This window comes from Staurois parvus, unplaced genomic scaffold (genome assembly GCF_062004578.1).
Source record: "Staurois parvus isolate SC_StPar_1 unplaced genomic scaffold, SC_StPar_1.0 ptg001200l, whole genome shotgun sequence".
NCBI classification, from domain to species: Eukaryota; Metazoa; Chordata; class Amphibia; order Anura; family Ranidae; genus Staurois; species Staurois parvus.
The window spans coordinates 3,785,126-3,809,796 of NW_028318996.1; the positions used below are offsets into that span (position 1 = coordinate 3,785,126).

At 40.6% G+C, this 24,671-nt stretch overlaps 1 protein-coding gene across 1 annotated transcript in view; it reads right to left on the reverse strand.

Annotated features, from left to right (window-relative positions):
* Positions 1-24,671, reverse strand: part of BARX2 (BARX homeobox 2) — a 45,938-nt gene that overhangs the window by 8,731 nt on the left and 12,536 nt on the right. Inside the window, exon 2 of the mRNA XM_089660092.1 lies at positions 1,244-1,544. Within this exon, the coding sequence (XP_089516218.1) occupies positions 1,244-1,544 (301 nt within the window). The remainder of the gene's footprint in view (positions 1-1,243; positions 1,545-24,671) is intronic.

Consider the following 24,671-nt stretch of genomic DNA (forward strand, 5'->3'; position numbering starts at 1 on the left):
TATTTTTTGTCTGTTGTTTCTGTATGTAAGTGATTTTTAATCACTATACAAATGGAGCTGGTATCTCTTGTTTGCAAATAAAACAAAGCTCATGGGGAAGAAGACAGAACTAGATAGGGAGACCAACTTTAGGATGCTCAAAGTCTCAAGACAGAAGTCTCATTAGACTACTGCATAAACCTTATTTGAATTGTAACAGTAGCAATGGTCAAGATTTATAGATCTGTCTGATCAATTGTATTCCTATTCAGAACAGTTAGGGCTGTATGCTGGTACCGCAGACATAAAAAAAAAAGTAGCCAGACCAGCAGATGCTGTTCCCATATCTGTGAACAACTAGTCACAAAGATCTTTCAATGTGAGCAGCTTGGCCAGAAACAAGTACTGTCAGTGATACTTTTTTACTTGCACTAACATCCAGATTTTTAGGACAAGCTTTTGGGGTGTACCTCCCTTCTTTAAGGTTCAAGCAGTACAATCACCTCAAGCAGCTTGGCTGAAACACTCATTGCACATGCCATAACTCTGATATAACTATTTTCTAAGACTTGATCTCCACACTTGGTTGTGCTGTATAGGCGCACACAACAAAATAGATTTTTATATAGATATAAGTTATTTCAAAGCTATAGGTGTCTTTTTATGGCTTATATGTACTTGAGCTGTAAATAAGTGGTTGTATAATGGGCACTATGGAAAGCAGGCAAGTTAAACTCAACTCCACAGTAGACTGTCACAGCCTAATACCTCAAAGCAGTTGTGTAGTCAGCAAATGACCCTTGTGTAAGAACAGTTTTTGGTCTCACCAATTCAGTTAATGTCCAAGTAAAACACTTGTCAGATCTGCCCTTTGAGACGCAAGGAGATAATATAATGTGTAATGCCCTGAAGTCTTTCATGATCCATAATATGCAACTAGTGTCAGAAATCAAACAGTTCCTATACTTGCTCCCAAATGGCATCAAGAGGAAATGGGAGGAGCATTCTGCATGTCTCAGTGCTGGTCAGGCAGGAAGTGAAAGGAGGTTATGTGACACCACTTGGATTTTTGACTGTAGGAGCATAGTTATGACATCATTAGGAATACCTCCCATTCCTAAATGCCAGTTCCAAGTCTGAGTCACATCTGAAGAAGCCCCAGCACTCACCCAACCTTCATCTCATGTAATTTGACCCTTAAATCCAAGAAGGCCACTGAGCAGTTGCATATTTATTACACATTTTACGACCACCTTTGACTTACCGATCTGGAGTTGAGAGATACTTCTGTTTCTGGAACTTCTTCTCCAGGCCCATGAGTTGCATTTCAGTGAAGATAGTTCTGCTGCGCCGTGGCTTTTTCACACGAGGGGCTGCCTGCTCAATCTCAGACTCACTACTTTGGGGGGCTTCACTGGCGGGGGTCTCAGAGCGTGCACAAGGTGAAGACAGATGTGTGGGGGAGAGTACAGGAATGTGTGAGGGTGAAGGGACCAAGTGGGATACAACATTGGGCTGACGGGTGATGACGGAGAGCAGTGGGTATGATCTGAGCGGAGATGAGCCTATTAAGAGAGAATACAATTGAAAACCCTGTTATAGCTGTGCGGTAAAAAATGCTGAAAATAAATGTTCTTACAATGTTAACAACATAAATAATACATACTCCCATGATAAGGGTTCATTTTGATAAGTGCAACACCTTTAAAATAGCTGTTACCTTTTTTTACTGTGGACCTGGCACTAAAACCAGAGCATGCAAAATCTGGTGCAGCTCTGCATAGAAACCAATCAGCTTTCAGGTTTTATTGTCAAAGCCTAAATGAACAAGCTGAAGTTAGAAGCTGATTGGCTACCATGCACAGCTGCACCAGATTATGAGTGTACCAGTTTTAGTAAATCTCCCTCCCTCCCAGCAAGTATTCTAATTGTTGCACTGTGCTGGAGTGTCCTCTTGCAGGATTTAAGGTACTCAGCATTCCCCCAGATCTCGTTGGAATTGACAATGTCACAGTCTGCAGTACATAAATCAGGTAAGTTAAGTATATTTACTAACCTCTTTGCTTTTCTTTTTTTTTTTTAAGACTGCAGCATTTGGCCTGGGAAGGTGGCAGCATGGCTAATTATGCTGTCCTTGCTTGTAATGCCAGGTACGCTTTAATAATTAATTTTTGAAAAGTTGATATAATGTTTACAATCTGTATTTTTTCCACATAGCTTCTGTCTTCTCTAAAACCCAATCTCTTGTATTTAATTTCTGTACAAAATGTGACAGTCTATATACTTTCGTGAATCAGGAGTAAATGTATTCCTGAATCTGAGTAAATATTTGTTATACAGTAAATCAAGCTTAAAGAACTAAAGGCAAACCTTTTTTTTATTTTGGATAGAGAAAGGAAGGGTTATATGCCCTGTCAGTTTTTTGCCATCTGTGTCTCATAAAGGAGATTTCCCATCACTTCCTGCCTTATATCCAAAACAGGTGTCACCAGGGTTACCAGAAATAGTATCTCTGTTTGGAAGATTTCCCCCTGTATTCAAAGTTCTGGTGTTGACCCAAAATGTTGGATTTTCTTTTACTTTCACTTTCTATGATAACGGTAAACAGAACAAACAGAAACAACGAAGCTCCATAATGGGGGACCACAATAAAAATTGGCAGGTGTTCTACTCTCTCCACTCATCCAAAACTAAGAAAAATGTTTTGCCTTTCGTTACACTTTAAAGTCTGCTTGTGTAGTTTGTTGTAGGAGAGATTTCAGTGATTTGGATACTTGATCTGGCAGGCTGAAGAAATTTCATAAGACTCAGTGATAATTATAATATTAATAATATTATAACTGAGTCACAGTAGCCATCCAGCATTGTGTGGTGAAAAACACTATGCAGAGTATCCACTTTAAGAACAGGCCTTTTCTGACACTTTTTGTTTACATGTAAAAATCTGGGGGGGTTTTCTTGCTAGAAAATTACTTAGAACCCCCAAGCACTATATATTTTTAGCAGAGGTCCTAGAGATCAAAATTGCGGGCTTTGCAATTTGTTAATGTCACTCGGTATTTGCGTAGTGGGTTTTTTTTACGCACATTTTTTGGAAAAAATACACTTTGATGAATTTTATTGCACACAAACACAATATACTACCCAATGTTTTGTCAAATATAAAAGATGGTGTTACGATGAGTAAGTAGATACCAAACATGCCATGCTTTAAAATTGCGTACACTTACAAAATGGCTCAAGACTACGGTATTTAAAATCTCCATAGGCAACACTTTAAAAGTCCTTACAAATTACCAGTGGAGAGTTACACATGAGGCCTGGTGCTAGAATAATTGCTCTCGCTCTGAGGTTCGTGGCAATGCCTTGTGTGTGGGTGCGGGGCCAACACCTGCGATTTAATTTTAAAAAACATTTATTTTTTTTTATTTGTACACAGTTTCTTAAATATTTATTTTTTAATCATTTAAGGCCTCATGCACACAGGACATTTTAAAAATGCTCCTACTCTTGGCAGAAGCATTTTGGCCATAATAATTATTTATTCTGGCCATTCAGATTAATTATCGCTCAAGTGCTAAATGCGCCAAGCAATTAGGCCTGTGTATATGTGTTTAGACACGTTTACACATGTCAAGCGTTTTTTCTGCCAAAACACTCTTCCTCTTGGATGTACTGGCCCTGGGGTTTTTTCCTGCCTCTAAACTCCCTTGTCACTAAAAGTCTCTAAAACTCTATGTGTTCATGATCACATAAGAAAACACGGAGGGGCATTTACTAACATAAAAAAAAAATGCCTGATGCCCTGAAAAGTGGCTGAAAAAAACCCCTGTGTGCATGAGGCCTTATTGCTGTCACACGGAATGTAAACATCCCTTGTGACAGCAATAGGCTGTGACAGCTACGTTTTATGAAGAGATCTGGGGTCTATTAGACCCCAGATGTCTTCTCTGCCCTGAAAAGCATCTGATTATCCTAAGATCGGTGTGATCAGATGCTTTCCCAATTTAAAAATGGAGCTACTTACATTCGGGGAAACCGGAAGTGATCAAGTAAAGTACAAGTCACTTCCGGTTTCCTATACCATAGAAGTGATCAGGGTCCTTCGAAAAGCTCTATGATAAGCTGGCAGAACCACTGGCTTCAGTTTCAGGTTCTCCAGTGGGACAGAGAGCCTTGAGAGGCATCGGGGGCAGGGATCGCCCCCCCCCCCCCGCAAAATTGCCGTTAGGATAACTTTTATAAAAAGCTGATTGCCCGCAGAAAAAAACTATACCGGGATGATGCTTGTAGCAACAGGCATCATCCCGGCATAACAATTGAAGTACCAACGCAAATACACATGTGGTCTTCAAGTGGGTGTATAAAATTGTTATCACCTATTGTAGTGTTGCAGTTTTATATTCTCCGTGCTTTATCTATCAAGAGCTCCTCAATTGCAGCTCAGTTCCATGGAGAGAAGACCAAGGAAAACTTCCTTGAGCATCATGAGATGTCTTAGAATTTTCATGTGTATAATTAAAAAACCACTAATAACGCTGTCAACGCGATGGCTTTGATAAATGAACAGCTGCCTTAATTAATCAAGACCTTGAAGTGAATTGCTCACCACAGTGGTTTTCTGTTGGCTGTGTGTGTTGTAACGCTGTGCACCTTCAGGCTCAGACTCACAGGATCTGGGTGGCCAGAAAAGGGAAGATTAACATTTTCCTGTTAGTTGTACTGAGAGAAAATGATAACCTGCCAGGCTCACTGCAGCTTCTCTTGGACTGCACAGGTTAATGTGTCACTGTGAGAACTATACACCTTCCTCCCAGGCAAATACTACCTGTTCTGTAATGGAAGGTGAGGGGAAAATGGGAGATTAATGAATGTCATCCCTTGGCAGATTAGTGCAGACAGCAGCCAACAAACTCTGGGCTGACACTAGGAAAGTAATCACGGAATGTGCAGTGCAATAAGTGCTCTCTGTTTTTCTGTATTATGCTTCTATAGGTGTCATTCACAGAGCAGCCTGAAACAATGGAATGAGAAGAGCCCCTCCCTTCCAGCAGCACATCGAATTTACAAAAATAGCAGCTGGTGGAAGGAAAGTTCTCTAGCACAGCACATTTTACATTTTTACATGAATAAGAGTTGGTGGAAGGAACCACCAGAAACACATAATGATATTTCTTAAATAAAATGGGATTTGTATTGTGGAAAAGCAAATTCTTGCAGCAGTGCAGAGTTTTTCAGGAGATGGGAGGGAGTTGCCTTATGAAAGCTGACAAGCAACATTTTCCCCAGATCTGCTGTTAAGCACACTTATCTATAGAATGCATCTGTGCTTTGATTCCTTAAGGAGAACCTGTGCCCAGACTATCCACACTAAAGTATTTATACTGAATGAGCAGAAAGATACATTTAAAAAAAACACCTCAATCGCCTCTGTAGGTATAGGCATTGTGGAGAAATCCAACCTAAAATATCACAATAGAGGCATGAAATATTAGCTGTTCCTATCACTTTCTACCACAGCAGAATCTTGGCACCCTGCCAGCCATCTAATGTAAACACACAGCAAGTGTTTCTGAGTCTGTAAAAAACAACTGAATCCGGAACTGGGCCCTTTCACACGGGCCTTTTCACACGGCCTTTCACAGGCAGTCTGTTTAAATCCAACTGCCTCATGGAGAACAGTGGGCTGTGTCTTTTTACGCTCTGCACAAGCAGATCAGACACGGATCTATCATTTGCCTGCTCAGCAGGGATCAGCGGACAGATCCCTGCTGAGCAGGTGGATCCACTTGGTGGAGTCCACCAGTGTGAAAGGAGACTAAGGGTCTTTGTTGTGATCTTTGAAGATCTTCGAGAGTTCATTACTTTATAGTACAAGCAGCTACAGAACTCAAGTAATGGCTTGTTTTAAAGTTTTTCTTTCAATGCCTGTTAAGATTATGTAAATAATTGAATGTCCTTAGTCTGGACATGTGCACTTTACTGAGCTATATTCTGCTAGTCGGCCATAAAAAGTAAAGTGTTGACCAGACACTGCTATGCCTTTATAACAAAACTGCCATATACTGTGTAGACAGATCTCTGCCATAGCATGTAATTGTAGAATCTGAGAAGAGAAAGAACAGTCTCCTGTGAAAGGTTCTGTGACACCAAGTCAAAAAGTTTATTATGGCATATAGCCAGAGAAATTCTTCAGTTGTCACAATTTTGTGTGACATTACAAAACATCTATAAAAGAGATGTCTTAGCTGACCTGTTTATTTAACCTGTACTGAATTAAATCATGGGCTTCTATTGCTGGCTGTCTTTGGGAAATGATAGTTGCCTGGCTGTCTTTTCCTTCAGTATTTTCTTGACTTGGAACAGCATGCAGCAAGTCAGAACTCCTGCATACTTTTTATAGGTCACTGACTTAAAATAATGAAGCCTTTGGATGAGCATGACAGTCAAGCGGCTAGTATTTTCAGAAGGAAAGGTTAGCAATGGGACCCTGTATTTTTTTTATAACACAGGAAATGTTCAGAGTGTGACAGTGAATGTAGACAGACAGTTTTTTGGATTAGCTGAGTTATTCCAATCACCTTATGTCATTCATTCCAGTTTCATGCCTAAATGTGAAAGACAGGAATGTTCTCTGAGGCATTTCTTTACATGCAGAAAAGGTGGAATAATTGTTAATTCTTTATATGAACGCTGGTGATGTGACAGGAGATTCTGCGGGATCCTTGCTGTAGGGTGGATGGAGCTGACACTGTGATGACATCATTGCCAAACAATCTCCAGCCAAAGTTGAAATTGAATCCCACACTAACAGGCTGAGGCCCATGTAATTGTATTACAAAACTCAGTCCTTTGGGTGGAGATAAAAACAGTCCAGTCATTGTATAAAAACCTCAAATGCTTTCTCAAGGCAGTAAGGGTTTTTACAAAATCTTTGACTGATTGATTGATTTATTACAAGTATTTATATAGCATAAAAAAATTGATGCTGCACTTTATGTATTGTAGATTCACATCAGTTATGTAGGCAAGTGTGAATGATTATGAGTGAGTGTAAAGATTATTCAACTATATTTTCAGTGGCAGAAAGTTGAATTATAAATTTTTCCTGATGACTGATTAATTTTTCCTTTTGTTTAAATATTTACTTATTTTTATCGTACGCTGGATGAAATTTCGTGTCATTTGATGCAGTATGAATAGACAAAGCAGTCTTGATAAATGGACACTTTTGTTTACATAAAGGATGTCAGATTTTATTAGTGCTACTTATTATTTCCGCCTCATCATTGGGGTCAAGGCATTTCTTTCTAAACTGTTTTATTCTGCTTTGGTAATTAACATGGGATATAGTTTTTCATCTAATTGATAATGCATTGCCTTCCATGTGAATCTCCCAGTTGATCTCTTCACTCTTTCCACAGGTTCACACTGAAGGGTGCACTCAGTGAATGTTCTCTTCACTAGCTCTATATGGAAAACAGAGTGTATATGGGCAGCACAGTGGATGAGTGGTTTGCACTTCCGCCTAGAAGCATTAACCTCCCTAGCGGTCTGATTATGTCAATATTTCTGTGCTCAAAGCGGTACTTTTTTTGCATGGAAATATGTCTTTTTTTATTGTAGGCCTGTAATTTTTAGAAATAGCTCGCTGAAATCTGTCCAAACAAGAGTCTAGTAAACATCCCGGGTATGATAAAATTTGAAACACGAAATCATAAATTATAATATAATAAATAATCATTAAAAATAATAATATAATAATAAATTTAATTAAATAATGTAATCAAGGGATGCTTTTTGGACGCCATGGACATTTCTCAGTTTCCAGGCAGAAAGAACAGTAAAAATGCAGGCAGGGCACAGGACAAAGCACTCGGGACAAAATGTATGTGAAATGCTTTGATACAGTAATGTTTTGCTATGTGATTTTAGTGTATTTAGTGAATGTCACTTTTTAACATTTTTAAATTTCCCACCGTTTCCGGCCCCCGTACGTCCCGACGCTCGCAGGGACCGAAACCCGGAAGACGGATGTCGGCATCGGCCAGAGGAGATGGCTGGGGACGCTGCAGGGGGGACATCACGGGAGCGCAGGACAAGTGAAACGGAATCCCAGAGCAACACTGCAGGGTAATCCCAAATGTAGCTCAGGGTTACTGCTTTTGATACTGAAAGTTAACCCCGAGCTACACTCGGGAATACTGCCAGGGAGGTCAAGGTTGTTGGTTTGAATCCCAACCACGGCACTACCTTCCTGCATGTTCTCCCTGTGCCTGTGCTGGATTCCTCCCACACTTTAAAGACATCCTGTATAAATTTCCCCTAGTATGTATGAATGTGAGTTAGGGACCTTAGATTGCAAGATCCTTGAGGGCATGGATTAATGTAAATGTACACTATATGTAAAGCACTGTGTAAATTGACAGTGCTATATAAATACCTGTAACAAATTAAAAAGGTATAGGCGATAGACTTAAGGGTGTGCATGTTGACATTTACTTAAGGTGGTTGTAAAGGCTGAAAGTTTTTTACCTTCGTGCAGTCTATTAATGAAGGTGTAAAAAACCTGTGTGTTGCCCCTCCCTACAGCTCTGCCCTCCACAATACTCACCTGTGCCCCCTCTTGATCCAGTGATGTGCTTCGGATGTCCCAGGTTTTTCTCTCCTCATTGGTTGAGACACAGCAGTAGGAACCAATGACAACCAGTGAGCCAATGAGGAGAGAGCAGGGGGCGGGACCAAGCTGCGGCTCTGTGTCCATAAGACACCAGTGCCCCACCCCCATAGCAAGCGTCTTCCTGTTTGGGGCACTGGTCAAGGGAGAGGAGCCAGAAGCACTGGCAGGGGACATAAGAAGATGAGGATCGGGGCAGAGCAGGTAAGTATGACATTTGTTATTAATAAAAAAAATGAACCTTTAGTATCACTTTAAAGCCTATGTTTTACCTAATTTAAAAACAAAAATCAGCACAAGGCACATAACTTACAATTAGCATGATGCATCTCTTGCGCTGATTCTTCATGTTTTAGGAGAAATCTTCATCTTTCCAAGCCCTCCACCCCACCCTCACCTCCATAATACGCTTAGGTACTATCAGGAGCTCTCATCAAGAGAGCTTGACTATACCTGCCCTTTCCTGGAAGCTCCTCCATTCATAAAAGCTGTACTACAGCTTACATAAATGACACAAGACCTCTGAATGGCGGGTCAGTGCTAGCAATCATCCACCTGTCCCCCATTCAGGGATCCTGTGTCATTTATAGAAGCTGTACTACAGCTTCCAAGAATGGCAAATCTGCCAGGAAAGGGGGGGATACACATTAAGGAGATTTCTCTTTACTTTCTGTCCCATAGCCAAAATAAGAAGTGAGACAAAAATCCCTAGTTGTCACCAGGGTTACCAAAACTAATGTCCTCATTAGAGGATTTCCTCTTTATTCTTGTTGTACTGTAATCCCAAAATGTGGGATTTTTGTTTACTTTGATTTTCTGTGATAGCAGTAAACAGGGCAAATAGTGAGCATGAATCTCCCAATTGGGGACACAAACATCAATAAGACAGCAGGTGTTCTAATTCTTCTTCACTCTATCCAAGGGCTTGTGCTGCACTTTTTTAATGAAGAAATAAAAAACAACCAAACAAACCAAAAAAGACAGCCCTTTTCTGGCAGCGGTGGGGAAGACGGAAGTCTCTCCTGAGGGTGAAGATCTGTTTTGAGCTGTATGTGTTGTTATAGAACATCATAATTTCATGGACAGCACCAAAGACACCATATTCTGGCATTACATGTTTATGATGTGTAATTGTTTTCAAAATATAGACTTCATTTATGTGTTTGGTAGAAATTGGCTAGTGTCAGGACAGTATGTAAGCACTTGAATGGGTGGCAAATAGAAAGTCACAGGGCAGGTTTTATCCTGTAATATATATAAGTGGCTAAGTGGATAGCACTTCCGTCTGGCAGCACTAGGGTTTTCGGTTCAAATCTCAACCACAGCTCTACCTGCACAGAGATTGCATGTTCTTCCTGCACCTGCGCGGGTTTCCTCCCACACTCCAAAGACATGCTGGTAGATTAATTGGCTTTTGTCTAAATTGGCCCTAGTATGTGTATGTATATATGTGAGTTAGGGACCTTAGATTGTACTCTGCTTGAGGGTTAGCGATTGATGTGAATGTAAAATATATACACTATATTGCCAAAAGTATTGGGACACCTGCCTTTACACGCACATGAACTTTAATGGCATCCCAGTCTTACTCCGTAGGGTTCAATATGGAGTTGGCCCACCCTTAGCAGCTATAACAGCTTCCACTCTTCTGGGAAGGCTGTCCACACGGCTTAGGAGTGTGTCTATGGAAATGTTTGACCATTCTTCCAGAAGCACATTTGTAAGGTCTGGCACTGATGTCAGACGAGAAGGCCTGGCTCGCAGTCTGTCCTCTAATTCATCCCAAAGGTGTTCTGTCGGGTTCAGGTCAGGACTCTGTGCAGGCCAGTCAAGTTCCTCCACCCCAAACTCACTCATCCATGTCTTTATGGACCTTGCTTTGTACACTGGTGCGCTGTCATGTTGGAACAGGAAGGGGCCATTCCCAAACTGTTCCCACAAAGTTGGGAGCATGAAATTGCCCAAAATGGCTTGGTATGCTGATGCCTTAAAAGTTCCCTCTACTGGAACTAAGGGGCTAAGCCCAACCCCTGAAAGACAATTCCACACCATAATCCCCCCTCCACCTGGCACAACGCAGTCAGGCAAGTACCATGCTCCTGGCAACCGTCAAACCCTGACACGTTCATTGGATTGCCAGACAGAGAAGCGCGATTCATCACTCCAGAGAACACAACTCCACTGCTGTAGAGTCCACAGGCGACGTGCTTTACACATTTGCATCTGACGCTTTGCATTGTACTTGGTGATGTAAGGCTTGGATGCAGCTGCTTGGGCATTGAAACCCATTCCATGAAGCTCTATACGCACTGTTGTGCTAATCTGAAGGCCACACGACGTTTGGAGGTCTTTAGCTATTGACTCTGCAGATAGTTGGTGACTTAAGTGTACTGTGCACTTCAGCATGTACTGATTCCGCTCTGTCATTGTACGTGGCCTACCACCTCGTGGCTGAGTTGCTGTTGTTTGCAGTTGCTTCCACTTTGTTAGAATACCACTAACAGTTGACCGTAGAATATTTAGTAGCAAGGAAATTTCACGGATGGACTTGTTGCATTGGTGGCAACCTATCACGGTACCACGCTTGAATTCACTGAGCTCCCGAGTGCAACCCATTCTTTCACAAATGTTTGTAGAAGCAGTCTGCATGCCTAGGTGTTTGATTTTATACACCTGTGGCCATGGAGGTGATTGGAACACCTGAATCCAATGATTTAGAGGGATGTCCCAATACTTTTGGCAATATAGTGTATATATGTAATCCTAGACTCTTAACTTATCCTTTCAGCCCCAAATCCAATCACTGTCAAAAGCTTGTAGACTTCACCTCCGTAACATCTCTAAAATCCCCCCATTTTTAATGAAACCACCAAGCTACTCATTCACTACCTCGTATCCCTCACCTTGACTATTGCAATTCCCTTTTCATATGCCTACCTCTCCATAGGCTATCCCCTTTTCAGTCTATCATGAATGCTGCTAACAGACTCATCTACCTTACCAACTGCTCAGTGGCTCAGTGCCATGCCTCTCTGCCAATCCCTCCACTGGCTTCCAGTTACCCAGCATTAGTAACAGCATACAAAGCCATCCACAACTCTGCCCCGAGCTACATCACCAATCTTATTTCCAAATATCACCCAAACCGTTCTCGCCACTCCTCCCAAGACTTCCTGCTCTCAAGGTCTCCTCCCATGCTCTTCTTCAGCACTTTGCTAGAGCCGCTCCCATCCTCTGGAACTCTTCAAATCAATCTGTCTAGTTATCTCCTTCTCTGACCACTTTTAGGCCATATCAGGGAAGCCTATCATGCCTCCAACTAACAACTGAACACACAGTTGTAACCTTTTGTACCGCTTGCCCCACCCTATTAGATTCTAAGCTCCTATAAGCAGGTACCTCTTAACCCTCTTGTAGTTTTTTTTGTATTGTAACTAGTTCTTTTAGATTGTAATGCACTGCACAAATGGTTGATGCTATATGAATCTTATATAATAATAAGTGTGAATTATACATATATAATATATGTAACAAAGTACCATGTAATTTGCTTGAAGTGCATTTTTAAAAGTAGTGCATGCACTACTTTTGGTGCAATGTTGCGATTTCAGCCCATTCAAATGACCGAGTAGTGGGACTGCTTTTTTTAGACCTGGGTACCTCGAGACTGAAAATATTTTTAAAGGGTGCCGTGAATGAAAAAAGGTGAGAAACCTTGCTCTGAACAACTTGAAAACACAAATGACTGCTGGAAACCCACACGTTTAGAGAGAAGATGCTAACACGTAACACCCCCCTTATTGGTACTTCTTAGCCAGCTACCCTAAGTTCAAAGGCAGTTTGTTACGATTACAATGACTTCAGTGTGCCAATATACCACATTAACAGCTAATTTTGAACATGCTGGATCTGCCGCAAACCCTAACCTCATCCGTATTTACAAACAAGTTTGGTAAATTTCTTGACAGTTATTGCGTCTAATTTCATGCACAGTATATTCAGTATTATCTTGTCCTCAGAATTCCTCTGTGAGCAAGTTCCTGTGTGTTTCCTGGATTAGTCACAGATAATTAACTCCTTGTGTAAACATTGCTGCTTCTCCTCTACTTTGTGTCCGATTACTGCACTGTCAAATAAGTTTTGCCATCACCTCCAAACAATACTCAATATTTGTAAATTATTTTTACGATTGTCATCTAGCTGATTTTCCATCAAGTTAGGCACGTTGCAGATATATAGAGCTTTCTATTTGAAAATTAAAGCAAGGAGCAGATAGATTAAAAACATGTTTTCATGTCTAACAGCTGTTGACTTTACACCAGAATTCAAACAAAAATTCCCATTCCCTGACGCTTCTTACACTTGGTATCTAAAATCAGTTATTTCTTCCTGATGAATTTTCTAAAGTTATACCTTGAGCTGAAAACATCTGAGGTAAAAGACCCTGTAGAGATGATCTCTAAACATAGGCAAGGGCATGAGATGTTTTCTTTGGGGATTCTCCTTTAAATCCTCATGGGGACCAGCATACAGTTTTCTGTGGTTGGGGTTCCTACCCCTCCCTTGCCACAATCCTACCTAGACTGTATATATAACCACAGACAAAGACTCTTTTGCCTTGTATGGGAAAGGAGGTAAAGCAGGGTTTTGATCAATACATGTAATATTTAAAGGCTTAATCCAAAAAAAAGTAGTAAATGTAGCAAAACTGAGCTAATGAGCAATTGTGCGATTACTACTCCTTTGCTGTGAGTTGTGAGTACAATGCACAGGCTCTTGCAATGTATTCCCCTCAGCCTCAGTTATGTATGTAGTTTCAGACCTGTTATGAAGTTGGAGGAAATGTGGCCATGTTACAGAGTAGGGAGAGTGGGGAGGGATCCCCAGCACATTCTGCATAGTTCCTCTACCACAGTGGCATAGGGGACATGTAGTACTTTCCATTAAATGATCCTGGACCTTGATAACATGCTAAATTCAAATAATTACAAGATGCTGTAGACAGAAGCACCCCACAATTCAGTTGAGGGGGAGGGGCAGTTTCAAAAATGAAAACATAGTCTGAAATTTGGAGTTAGCCTTTAAGGAGCCCCACTCAGATCATCATGCCTGCCTGAGGAAGCAGATGTTGTTCTATGGAATGTGTAACACTAATATTGAACTTTTTCAGCATTGATGTTTATAAGAAGGATGGTGATATCCTATTATATATGACGCCCTAACAGCTAAAAAATAGGAGTGATCAAAATGGGTGATGAAATAATGTTACATAATATACAAATAATGATGATTTATTAATACTTTTCTATGTAGTGATATAACTTTTTAAGCCCTGTGATAATAAAAATACATAATTTTTAGAGAAGATCGATGATTTTAAAACATTTTTAATGATACAGTTACAAGATTAATTTTGGGGTATGAGTCAAAAACTAGGTAATAATCCTTGTAGTTCTGTTTTAAACAGAAATGTTGACACATATGTGAGAATTTACGGTTATAAAAAGCACCTTTATATTTAGATCTCATTAAATTTGGTACATGACAAAATGTTTCAGCCCACGTATTTACATGCTCTGATTATATAGGAACTTTGTTGATCTCTGTTACAAGCTGTGTGCCAGGATTTTCAGCGTGTTGACACCTGCATGGTAAGCAGAGCCCATTTCCAAATAAGAAAAGCAGTTTTAATGCAAATTATTATTCTACCACATCTTGTCATCATTAAATCATAATACATGCCTAGCTGGATCTTTGTAATTAAATATGGTAAACGTATAATTACATTTTCTTGATTGAATATAATAAACTTGTCATTAGAATTTTCATAATCAAACAGTAGTGAGGAAAACTGTTAGTGTGGTGTCATTAGAATGGCAAAGGTGAAAGGCTTCCTCTTTCCTTATGGAACATTATTCTTCATTGGAAAGATTTCCATGAATCTGCCCAAGATGCTGAGTTCTTGTATGTTTGGGCTTCCATTATCTCCAGAGCAGCTGACACATACTTCTTCAGGGAACTCAGACCCTGTTCATACCAGTTTACCTAAGTTTGCAGTCATTAAAGGCATTTATCTGTTCTTTTGACTTAAACATGGTAATGTAGTCTAGTCTCTGCACCATCTGAGGATTTATCCAAGCCCCTACCCTCTTGAACTTCTTGATAACTGAAAAAATAAAGGATTATTTCCTAAATGCACAAAATATAACTAGGTATCAATATTTATTGGTAACAACACTAAGGACTGTTGACCCAGAGAATATTCAATTACCTTCTGGGGGTTCGGAATTATAATGCACCACTTCGCCCAGAAAATTGTTGCAATTACAAATATTTAGGCATTCTCATGTTTATTTCTTCTGTTTGTATTGGTATGACACAAAAAAGTGGAGAAAAAAAAGCCAAATCCAACACAAAAACACAAAATGGACTAAACTAAATTATTGGCACCTTCTCAAAATTGTAAGAAATAATTGCATTCCAAGTTTGTGATGCTCCTATAATTTGTAATTACTCACCTGTATCAATTAACAGGTGCTGACAATATAGAAATCACACCGACAACCATTTAATATGTGAAAATTTGACTCAACCTTTTTGTTGTGTCACTTTGTGTATCACATGAAGCATTGAGAAGAGAAAGAACAGCAAAGAATTGCCTAAGGATTTGGGAACAATAATTGTGGAAGAGCATGGACAATCTCAAGGTTACAAGTCCATCTCTAGAGATCTTAATGTTCTTGTGTCCATTGTGCACAACATCGTCAAGTTTACAGCCCATGGCTCTCTAACTAATCTCCATGGACATGGATGAAAGATAAAAGTTGATCAAGGATTGCAACGAAGGATTGTTCGAATGGTGGCTAAAGAACCTCGATCAACTTCCAGACAGATTCAAGATGACTTTCAGGCACAGGGTACAACTGTGTCAGCTTGCACTATATGTCACCATCTGAATGAAAAGGGACGCTATGGTAGAATACCCAGGAGGACCCCACTGCTGACACAGAAACTTAAAAAAGCCAGATTGGAGTTTGTTAAGCTTTCCTGAGGAAGCCAAAATCCTTTTGGAAGAATGTGCTGTGGACAGTGCTGAGGCCTTTAAAGAAAAGAATACAGTCCCTACAGTCACATATGGTGGAGGTTCGCTGATGTTTTGGGGTTGCTTTGCTGCTTCAGGCACTGGATGTCTTGACTGTTTGCATGGCATTATGAAATCTAAAGAGTTCTGGGGTGCAATATAGGACCCAGTGTCATAAAGCTGCTTTAAGACAATGTGCTGGAGAATACTGAACTGGCCAGCAATGAGTCCAGATCTAAATCCCATAGAGCTCCTGTGGAGAGATCTCAAAACAGCAGTTTGGAAAAGGAAACCATTTTTTCCAAGGGGTGTGCTACCAAATATTAAACTGTGGGTGCCAATAAAGTTTGTTCAGTCCATTTTTGGGGTATCGCGTGGAATGTCTCAGACTTGGCTTTTTGTTTCTCCACCTTTGTGTGTCATACCAATACAAACAAAAAAAATGTAAATGAGAAAGCCTAAACATTTGTAATTGCAACACTTTTCTGGGTGAAGTGGTGCAATATCTGACAGAAATGCAGGGGTGCCAATATTTTTGGCCATGACTGTATGTAGAATTTAGGATTGCATGTTTCAATGCAGTGTAACTTTGCTTCCCGCTCCTTTTACAGTGTTTTTACTTGTATTGCATGTTGGTGGGTGGGCAGTTAAAGTAGGACACCATACTCTCTGTGCCCATTTAATGACATAAACACTTCACTGGTCTTAGTGTCATCTCTCATAAGTTGGCAGGAAATCAGCATTGCTGGTCCTTACTGACTTTTATAAGCTTAGCAGATGTAATGAGTCGGCTTAAAGGAGGATTGCAAAAGCGTTTTTGATGTGCCATTTATTTTATCTTTACGCTAAAATGTGGGCTGTTTTATAATAAATTATAATAAAAATGAAAAATATGAGCTATGATTCCCCTTTAACAATGAAAAGAGAAAGGTACAGTAATCTTTAACATTAAAGTAATACTAAGGAATATGTTTTAATACATATCACCTACCTACCTGACATGCTGCCTTTGTTGTTCAGAAGAAGTTCTTCTTCCTGCTGCTTCAGCCCAGATATTTAGATTCAGCGTGTCTCCTTTCCTTTGAAGTGTTCTATATGGAGACACCCTTGTGTGCTCGCTCCTGGATGTGTATACTATCACAACTCCTGCAAGCCCACCCCCCCCCCCCATTAAAGCTGATTAGCTGATCCTTGCGCCCTGGGTAAGTGCGCACTCTTACCCAATAAGAAGCTGCACTAAGGGACTCTTTGGCAGTGAAGATTAGATAACTGGTTATGTCTACATACTCTGCATATTAACCACTTGCCTACTGGGCACTTATACCCCCTTATTTACCAGGCGAATTTTCAGCTTTCAGTGCTGTTGCATTTTGATTGACAATTGCGCAGTCATGCAAGATTGTACCCATATGAAATTTGTATCATTTTTTTCTCACAAATAGAGCTTTCTTTTGGTGGTATTTAATTGCTGCTGGGCGCTTTACTTTTTGTGCTATAAGCAAAAAAATTGCAAAAAAATTAGAAAAAAATTTTTTTTTCAAACAGGTAATTTTTCTCCTTCACTGATGTGCGTTGATGAGGCAGCACTAATGGCCACTGATAGGCAGCACTGATGGGCACTGATAGGCAGCACTGAGGTGGCACGGATAGGCGGCACTGATAGGCAGCACTAATGAGGTGTCACGGATAGGTGGCACTGATAGGCGACACTGATAATGGGTACTGATAGACAGCACTGATAGGTGGCACTGACTGACATCACTGCTGGGCACTGATTGGCGGCACTGCTGGGCACTGACTGGCACAACCGCTGGGCACTGACTGGCAGCACTGCTGGGCTGCACTGATGGGCACTGGTGGCTGGCACTACTGGGCACAGGTAGGTGGCACTTCTGGGCACAGGTGGTGACACTGCTGCGTGGCACAGGCGGGCGCACTGCTGGGCACAGGTGGGTGCACTGCTGGGCACAGGTGGGTGCATTGCTTGGCACAGGTGGGCACACTGCTGGGCACAGGTGGGCGCACTGCTGGGCACAGGTGGGCGGAACTTGTGTGTGGCACTGCTGGGCACCGATCATCAGGGCACTGATGATCAGTGACCCTGATGATCGGTGCCGATCCCCGCTCTGACAACTGCCGGTTCTCGGCAGTACTTTCCTCACGATCTGACAGCGTGAGGAAAGTGCAGCCGAGAACCGGCAATTGCATTTCCCGGTGATCAGCGTGTCATTGGACACGGCTGATCACGTGGTAAAAGGCCGCTGTGATTGGCCTTTTACCACGTCACGTGATCAGCTGTGTCCGTAGGACACAGCAATCACGGAGATCGCCGGGTGCGCGCCCCTTGGGGCGCGCAGGAGCGCGTCAATTGGCTATCTGCGGTCGGCAAGTAGTTAAGTATGAGCCTGCACTGACTAATAAAAACAACTAACTTTTAGTATTACTTTAATTAATCATTCATCTTCCAGATGAGAAGGTGCCCATCTCTACAGGGACTGAATATTTTTCACATCCCAGCTGAACATTCTGATTGCAACGACCTATTGTTTTTGCCAAACTCATCAAATAAACCTGAAAATTTTCAGTAACATTACATTTATCAAAATAGATGTTATCCCCAAATGAATGACATCTAGTTTGTTCTATGCGCTGTGTATCATTAATAGACAATTTTTAAAACATAGAATCCTTGTTTTCACCTCCCCTTAGCCTGATTTCTGCCACTTTCTGTCTACATATTCTTAAGCAATGGCTGCATGCTATTTCTCAAGGCAGGTTTTCTGACAGTGACAACAGTGCTCATGCCTGTGTAATGGGTTTGGAAATGGTAACTTGTAGTATCCATCGAATGATTGTGACATGATGACAGGATCACCAGGGATTTATTTTAATGTTAGCTGCATATTTAAAACTATTGAAATTGACTTTTGAAATTACTTAAACAAGTTAAAATGTAACTAAAGACAAAATTTTTATAGCATTTCGTATAGAGTAAGGGAGGGTTACAACCCCTGTATGGTCTGTGACCCATTGATGACATTTCCCTTCACTTCCTGCTCCACAGCCAAAACAGGAAATGAGAGGAAAGTGAGGGCACCCCACTGTGTCACCAGAACTAGTGTCCCCATTAAAGGTTTTCCCCTCTGTTTCTGTTCTAATGTCAACCTAAAATTAGTGATTTTGTTTTACTTCACTTTTGAGGTTAAAAGTAAACAGGACAAATAGAGAGGGTGACATGGACTGCAAGCAAAACTGACAGGTGTTCTAATCCCTCTTCACTATCCAAAAAAAAAACATTTTGAATTTAGTTACACTTTAAAGCCTCTATGAGATTTGGTGATTGGGTTTACATCTAGTTTAACGCTGGCCACACTTTGTGTGTTTTTCATTCAGCCTGCTCCTGAACAGAAAAAAAAACGAACGAGGAGGATGGAGGATTAGATAATAAAGGTGTGTAACTTTGGTGGGATATGATATGAATGCCTTGTTCTCTGTGCAGCGATACTGTTGCACTACACATGAGTTTAATAATTGTCTATCTATATTTGTATAGAAACATACAGTACATAGCTGAGACTGTGCAGAGTAAAGATTGTGGACAGGATTTCTCTAATAGGCCTCTTCCCCACAGGCGATTACATCCATGCAGGGTCTTGTTTTACTGACATGAGGATACACAGGTGTTGCATACATCCCCATAAGGGTAGTCCCAATGTTTTCTATTGGGATGCACCAGTGGCACAGACACAGCCATTGCTCCCAATATGACATCCGTGCTGGTGCACACCCCTGAATTCACCTAGGGTGCATTCAGGGCTATGCACCCACAATCGTGACATTGGGAGCTGCTGCTGTATCGCTGCAGCCACTGTGTCCCATTAGACAGCTATTATACTGGCAGCATGTTGATGCATGTAATGCCTGTGCATCCGTGCCGGCAAAACACGATCTGCACGAATCATAGATGTGATCACCTGTGTAAACAAGACAGTAACATCAACATTTCGTAATTTTCTGCTGAGGCCCTCTACTAATAATAGCCTGCACCTTTTTAATGTAGAACTTTGTTGGGTACTAAAGGCACCTTGTTTTCAATACAGTTAGGATCAGTCACTTTGGTCTATAATATTTACAGTATATTATATATATATATTGTACAAAGATAATTGGATACATCAAGTCTTTAGACCTGGTGTATGCAGTAACCCTGCTCCTGACAAGCTCCATATTGAGGAATGTCAGACCAACCCCATCAATAACCAGTGCAAGGAGTCATGGCTGGACAGTCCAGGTGAAGGTCCTGACACTGAGAAATGAGTATGTCCCACACATACAGCTCTACATACTAATAACTTGCATGCTATGGCACAGAAAGAAACCGTTCCCGTTCTGCTACCTGTTTCTCATTAATCTGTCCCGATAGTGAAACCTGCCAAGAAACTCCCAAAAATCCATTAACATTTCTTATTGCCTCTAAGGCTATCATTACATCTATTATTTGCTGTGGAGATGGCCACACTCTCATGTTGCTATCCCTTCTGTTGCGTGGGAGTATCTGCCTTTACTTCCAGCATTGACATTGTGCCACAAAGAGTCAATGTCATGGTGTATTACGTCCAGCAGCAGCAGAGTAACTTAGTGGAAGATTTTAACATCCGATCTGCAGCTTCTGATACTGTGCCTTTACACCAACAACACTCAGCAGCCATTGTCTACATTCCTATATAGTGCTTGTATGTGACAGCTCTGTATGCAGGTGGTGTTGACCTTTTAGCCTCATCCAGCTGTTAACACCAGCTTGTCTGTCATCTACCAGAGAGGGTCATGTGTGAATTGTCTTTTTTTACATTCATTGTAAGCTTCCCAGTGGTTTACTGGTTAGCACTTCTGTCCTGCAGCAGTGGGGTCACTGATTTGACTCTCAGCCATGACACTGTTTGCAAGCTGTCCCTATGCTTGTGTTTCCTCTGTGTTCTCTTTTTACTTCTAACACTCCTGGTAGGTTAACTGGCTCCTAAGCTAACCCTAATATGTGTATGAGAGTTAGGGAACTTAGACTGCAAGCTCCTTGAGGGTGGAGACTTATGTGAATGTGTAAAGGGCTGCATAAATCATTAGCACTATATACATAATGCTTGTAATAAATAAGTTGGCTATTTATCAGTGTTTTCACCCAAGATTCACACAACTTTCATCCAAGATTCCAGGGAATATCCGATTGCCTCTTGGGGGTTAGGAAGGAATTTTTTTCCCAGCAGGAGCAAATTGGATCGTGCTTTGCTGGGTTTTTTTTGCCTTCCTCTGGATCAACTGTGGGTATAGGATTTTAACTTTTTTTTTTTTTTATGGTTGAACTGGATGGATTTTTGTATGTAACTATGTAACTATATGTAAGATGTATCTTAAAATGTGTGGATCTTGAAACCAATATTAAATAGACCCCTAAATCTCAAATTCTGCTAATAAAATGCTGCATGGAGTTGGCTCAGGATGCTGTTTGTATTGGGATATTTGCAGATCATTATTTGCATTGACCAAATTAGAGATGAAATTAGAATTACAGTTTCACATTGAAGTGTATCAAAACCTAAGAAAAAAATGTAATACAACCCCAATTCCAAAAAAGTTGGGGCACTGTGTAAACTCTACATAAAAACAGAATGCAGTGATTTGCAAATCTCATAAACCCATATTTTATTCATAATATCTAAACTGATGTACCATTTTAAGAAAACAATAAGGTAAATTTGCAATTGATGACAGCAACACATCTCAGAAAAGTTGGTACAGGGCAACATATAGCTGGCAAAGTAAGTGGTACTAACAAGGAAGAGCTGTAAGAACATTTTGCAACTAATTAGGTTTATTGGCAACAGATCAGTAACATGATTGGGTAAATAAGAGCATCTTAGAGAGTCAGAATGTCTCAGAAGTAAAGATGGGCATAAATGCCCCAGTCTGTGAAAAGCTGCATCTAAAAATTGTCAAATTTCAGAATACTGTTCCCCAATGTAAATTTGCAAAGACTATAATCATATTTACTTTACAGTATATAATATCATCAGATTCTGAGAATCTGGAGAAATATCTGCACAAGGGACAAGGCCAAAACTCAATATTGGATGCCCATGATCTTCAGGCCCTCAGACGGCACTGCATTAAAACAGGCATGATTCTGTGATGGACATCACTGCATGGGCTCGGAGATACTTGCATGTCTGTGAACACAGTTTGCCATGCCAACCACAAATGCAAGTTAAAGCTCTATCATGCAAAGAAGCAGCCATATCTGAATATGATCCAGCAACGCCATCTTGTCTGGGCCAAAGCTCATTTAGAATGGTCTGTTGCAAAGTGGCAAAGTGTTCTGCGGTCAGACAAATTGAAATTTGACATTCATTTTGGCAACCATGGGTGCCACGTCCTACAGACTAAAGAGGAGAGGGACCTTCCGGCTTGTTATCAGCACTCAGTTCAAAAGCCTGCATATCTGAATTTTACAATAAATGGCTCGACTTAGCATAAGAAGATAACTTGGAAAAGTTCCTGTGAGATATTTCTAATCCATTCCTGAAACTGTATGAAGATCCTTCTGTCACAGATAACCAGATCATTATTTTTATAATATCTATCCTGATCACTGCACAGGCCTAATCCCATAATATAGTGTGCTTGTTAAACCAGGGCATAGTGTTCCTGGTTGGCACTGCCTTCATATGCTGCAGGGGGAATTCTGCAGTTGTTGTAGCTGCGCAGTGGCCTCTGGGAATCGTCCCTTCTACAAAGATGAAAGGAGCCGCTGTGACCATCTCCGCACACAGAATATGATGATCTGTCTCCATTCCTCTCCCAGCTCTAAACCCGGGCACAGAGCACATAGTGAGGGCACCGCAATGTGCCAGCTGTAATATGAATTACATTACTCTATCACAATATCTGACACTTGGGCACATTCATCGAAATAGTAGTCATTGATTTCAGCCAGTGCTATCTGCAGTAAAATATATGTAATATATATATATATATATATATATATTTATATATATACTGAATCTGTCAGGGTAATCAAATCAAGCTACACCTACCCGTTAATGTCTCTTGGTTTATAGTTCCCTGTGCTTTTCACTGGAAGACAAATGTATACAATGTATTTATCAACATGGTACTGCGGCGATATACAGCCCTCTTTTCTGCTATTTACTGACATTACATCTCTCTGTCTACATCTGTCTCAAGGATCTTTCTCTACAGACTGGACCAAAGTTAATAAGGGAATTTTGCTGCACTCATACTTGCCTCCTACCAAATTCAAATACCATGCATGATACACGCACAAGACATTAAAACAAAAAAGTCCAATCTGCAGCCTGTGTGTGTGTTTATTTTTCTTTACCATACATATTTCATAAAATTTTTCATAAAATTTTAAACACAAAAAAAATGTGTAAGGTGGTTAAATTATGTTTCTATGCATTTTAAACTACATGCAATATTACTGCTAAAATTATATGCTTTATTCAGATGTACAAATGTAATATTTTTTTTATTTCCTTTGCACATTTCAGAATGAACACATCTTCATCTTATTTACTTGGCTAAATGTTCACATTCCCAAGAAAACAGTTTCCACTCTTTTATTAAAGCAACCACAATGCATTATCCGAGAGCATCCCCAGATCCTGCAAAGAAAAAAGTTTTGCATGATTCGTGGGATTCCTGATCCACTGACCCCTCAAAAAAGTGTGCTATAGTTAAAAAAAACTTTTCCTGTTCCTGGAATTGTGGGGATTGATTTATTAAAGACAAATAGGCTGCACTTTGCACGTGAAATTGCACTCTGCAAGGGAATTTGCTCCACATCTTCGTAAATGAGGGGCGGCTCTGCTGCTTTCATCATCCAGTCATGTGTAAGCAAAAATGTGTTTTTTTTCCCCTTGCATGTGATTGGGAAATCTTTGCAAAGTGAAGCTTCATCTCATTTACTAAGCTCTGGGGAAAATTCCCTTGCAAAGTTCACAGTCTTATCAACCCCTAAATATACATCTGTTTTCTTGCTGAGAAGAAGAGATAGGTTGACTGGCAAACATTTTTTTGGTAAATGTAAATAAGATGTTTTTGATGCACTGATGAAAGAGTGACTATAGACAGGTGGGCAGATGGTTTAGAGTAAAGAATGGGAACTAAGGTGTCCGTTTATGACACAGAAAATAGCTGCGATTCAACTGATCTCAGCTATTCTCTGGTCATTCACAGTTTATGACACTCAGGAGATCATGTCAGCCCTTCACTGGAGATCTGTGTTCTCCCTCCAGATTCTACAGCCCAGAGCTGGAGAATCAGAGGGACCGCAAACTAAGCAGAGATAATTTACCTCTGCTTAGTAAACTGATCTTTTACTGTAATCTCACGAGATTATAGTAAAATCAGCCGTTTTCCAGAGTTTGTAGACCGTTCTCCAGCGTTTGGAGACCGTTCTCCCTTCGTTCGTAGAACTGCTTCATAAACTGCATTCTCAGGAGAACTGCGTTCTCCGAGAATGCCGGAGAACTGATCAGCAATCTATTACTGCTGGTTCATAAACGGACACCTAAGACACCTACCCATCCTCCTTTCTTTCCTTTTCTCCATTGAAAAGGGCACAATCAATTATCAGTCATGGACAGATAAAGAACTTTATGTAAAATTAAAACTGCTATCCACAGTGAAAAATGCTCATTACTACACCAATATACCAAATCACCACAATGAAAATTCAAGCTATGACACCGTTTTTGTTTCTCGAGTTGTGTACAGCCAATCTTAGGCAGGGTATCGATAGTGAGATATCTTGCTGAGAAGAGGCAGTGAGATATCGCCTTGTCCTCAGACCAGCTGCTGCTTTGACCTGCTGTGATCTTATCCTTAACATGGACAAAGGGTGCTAGCAGAATCAAC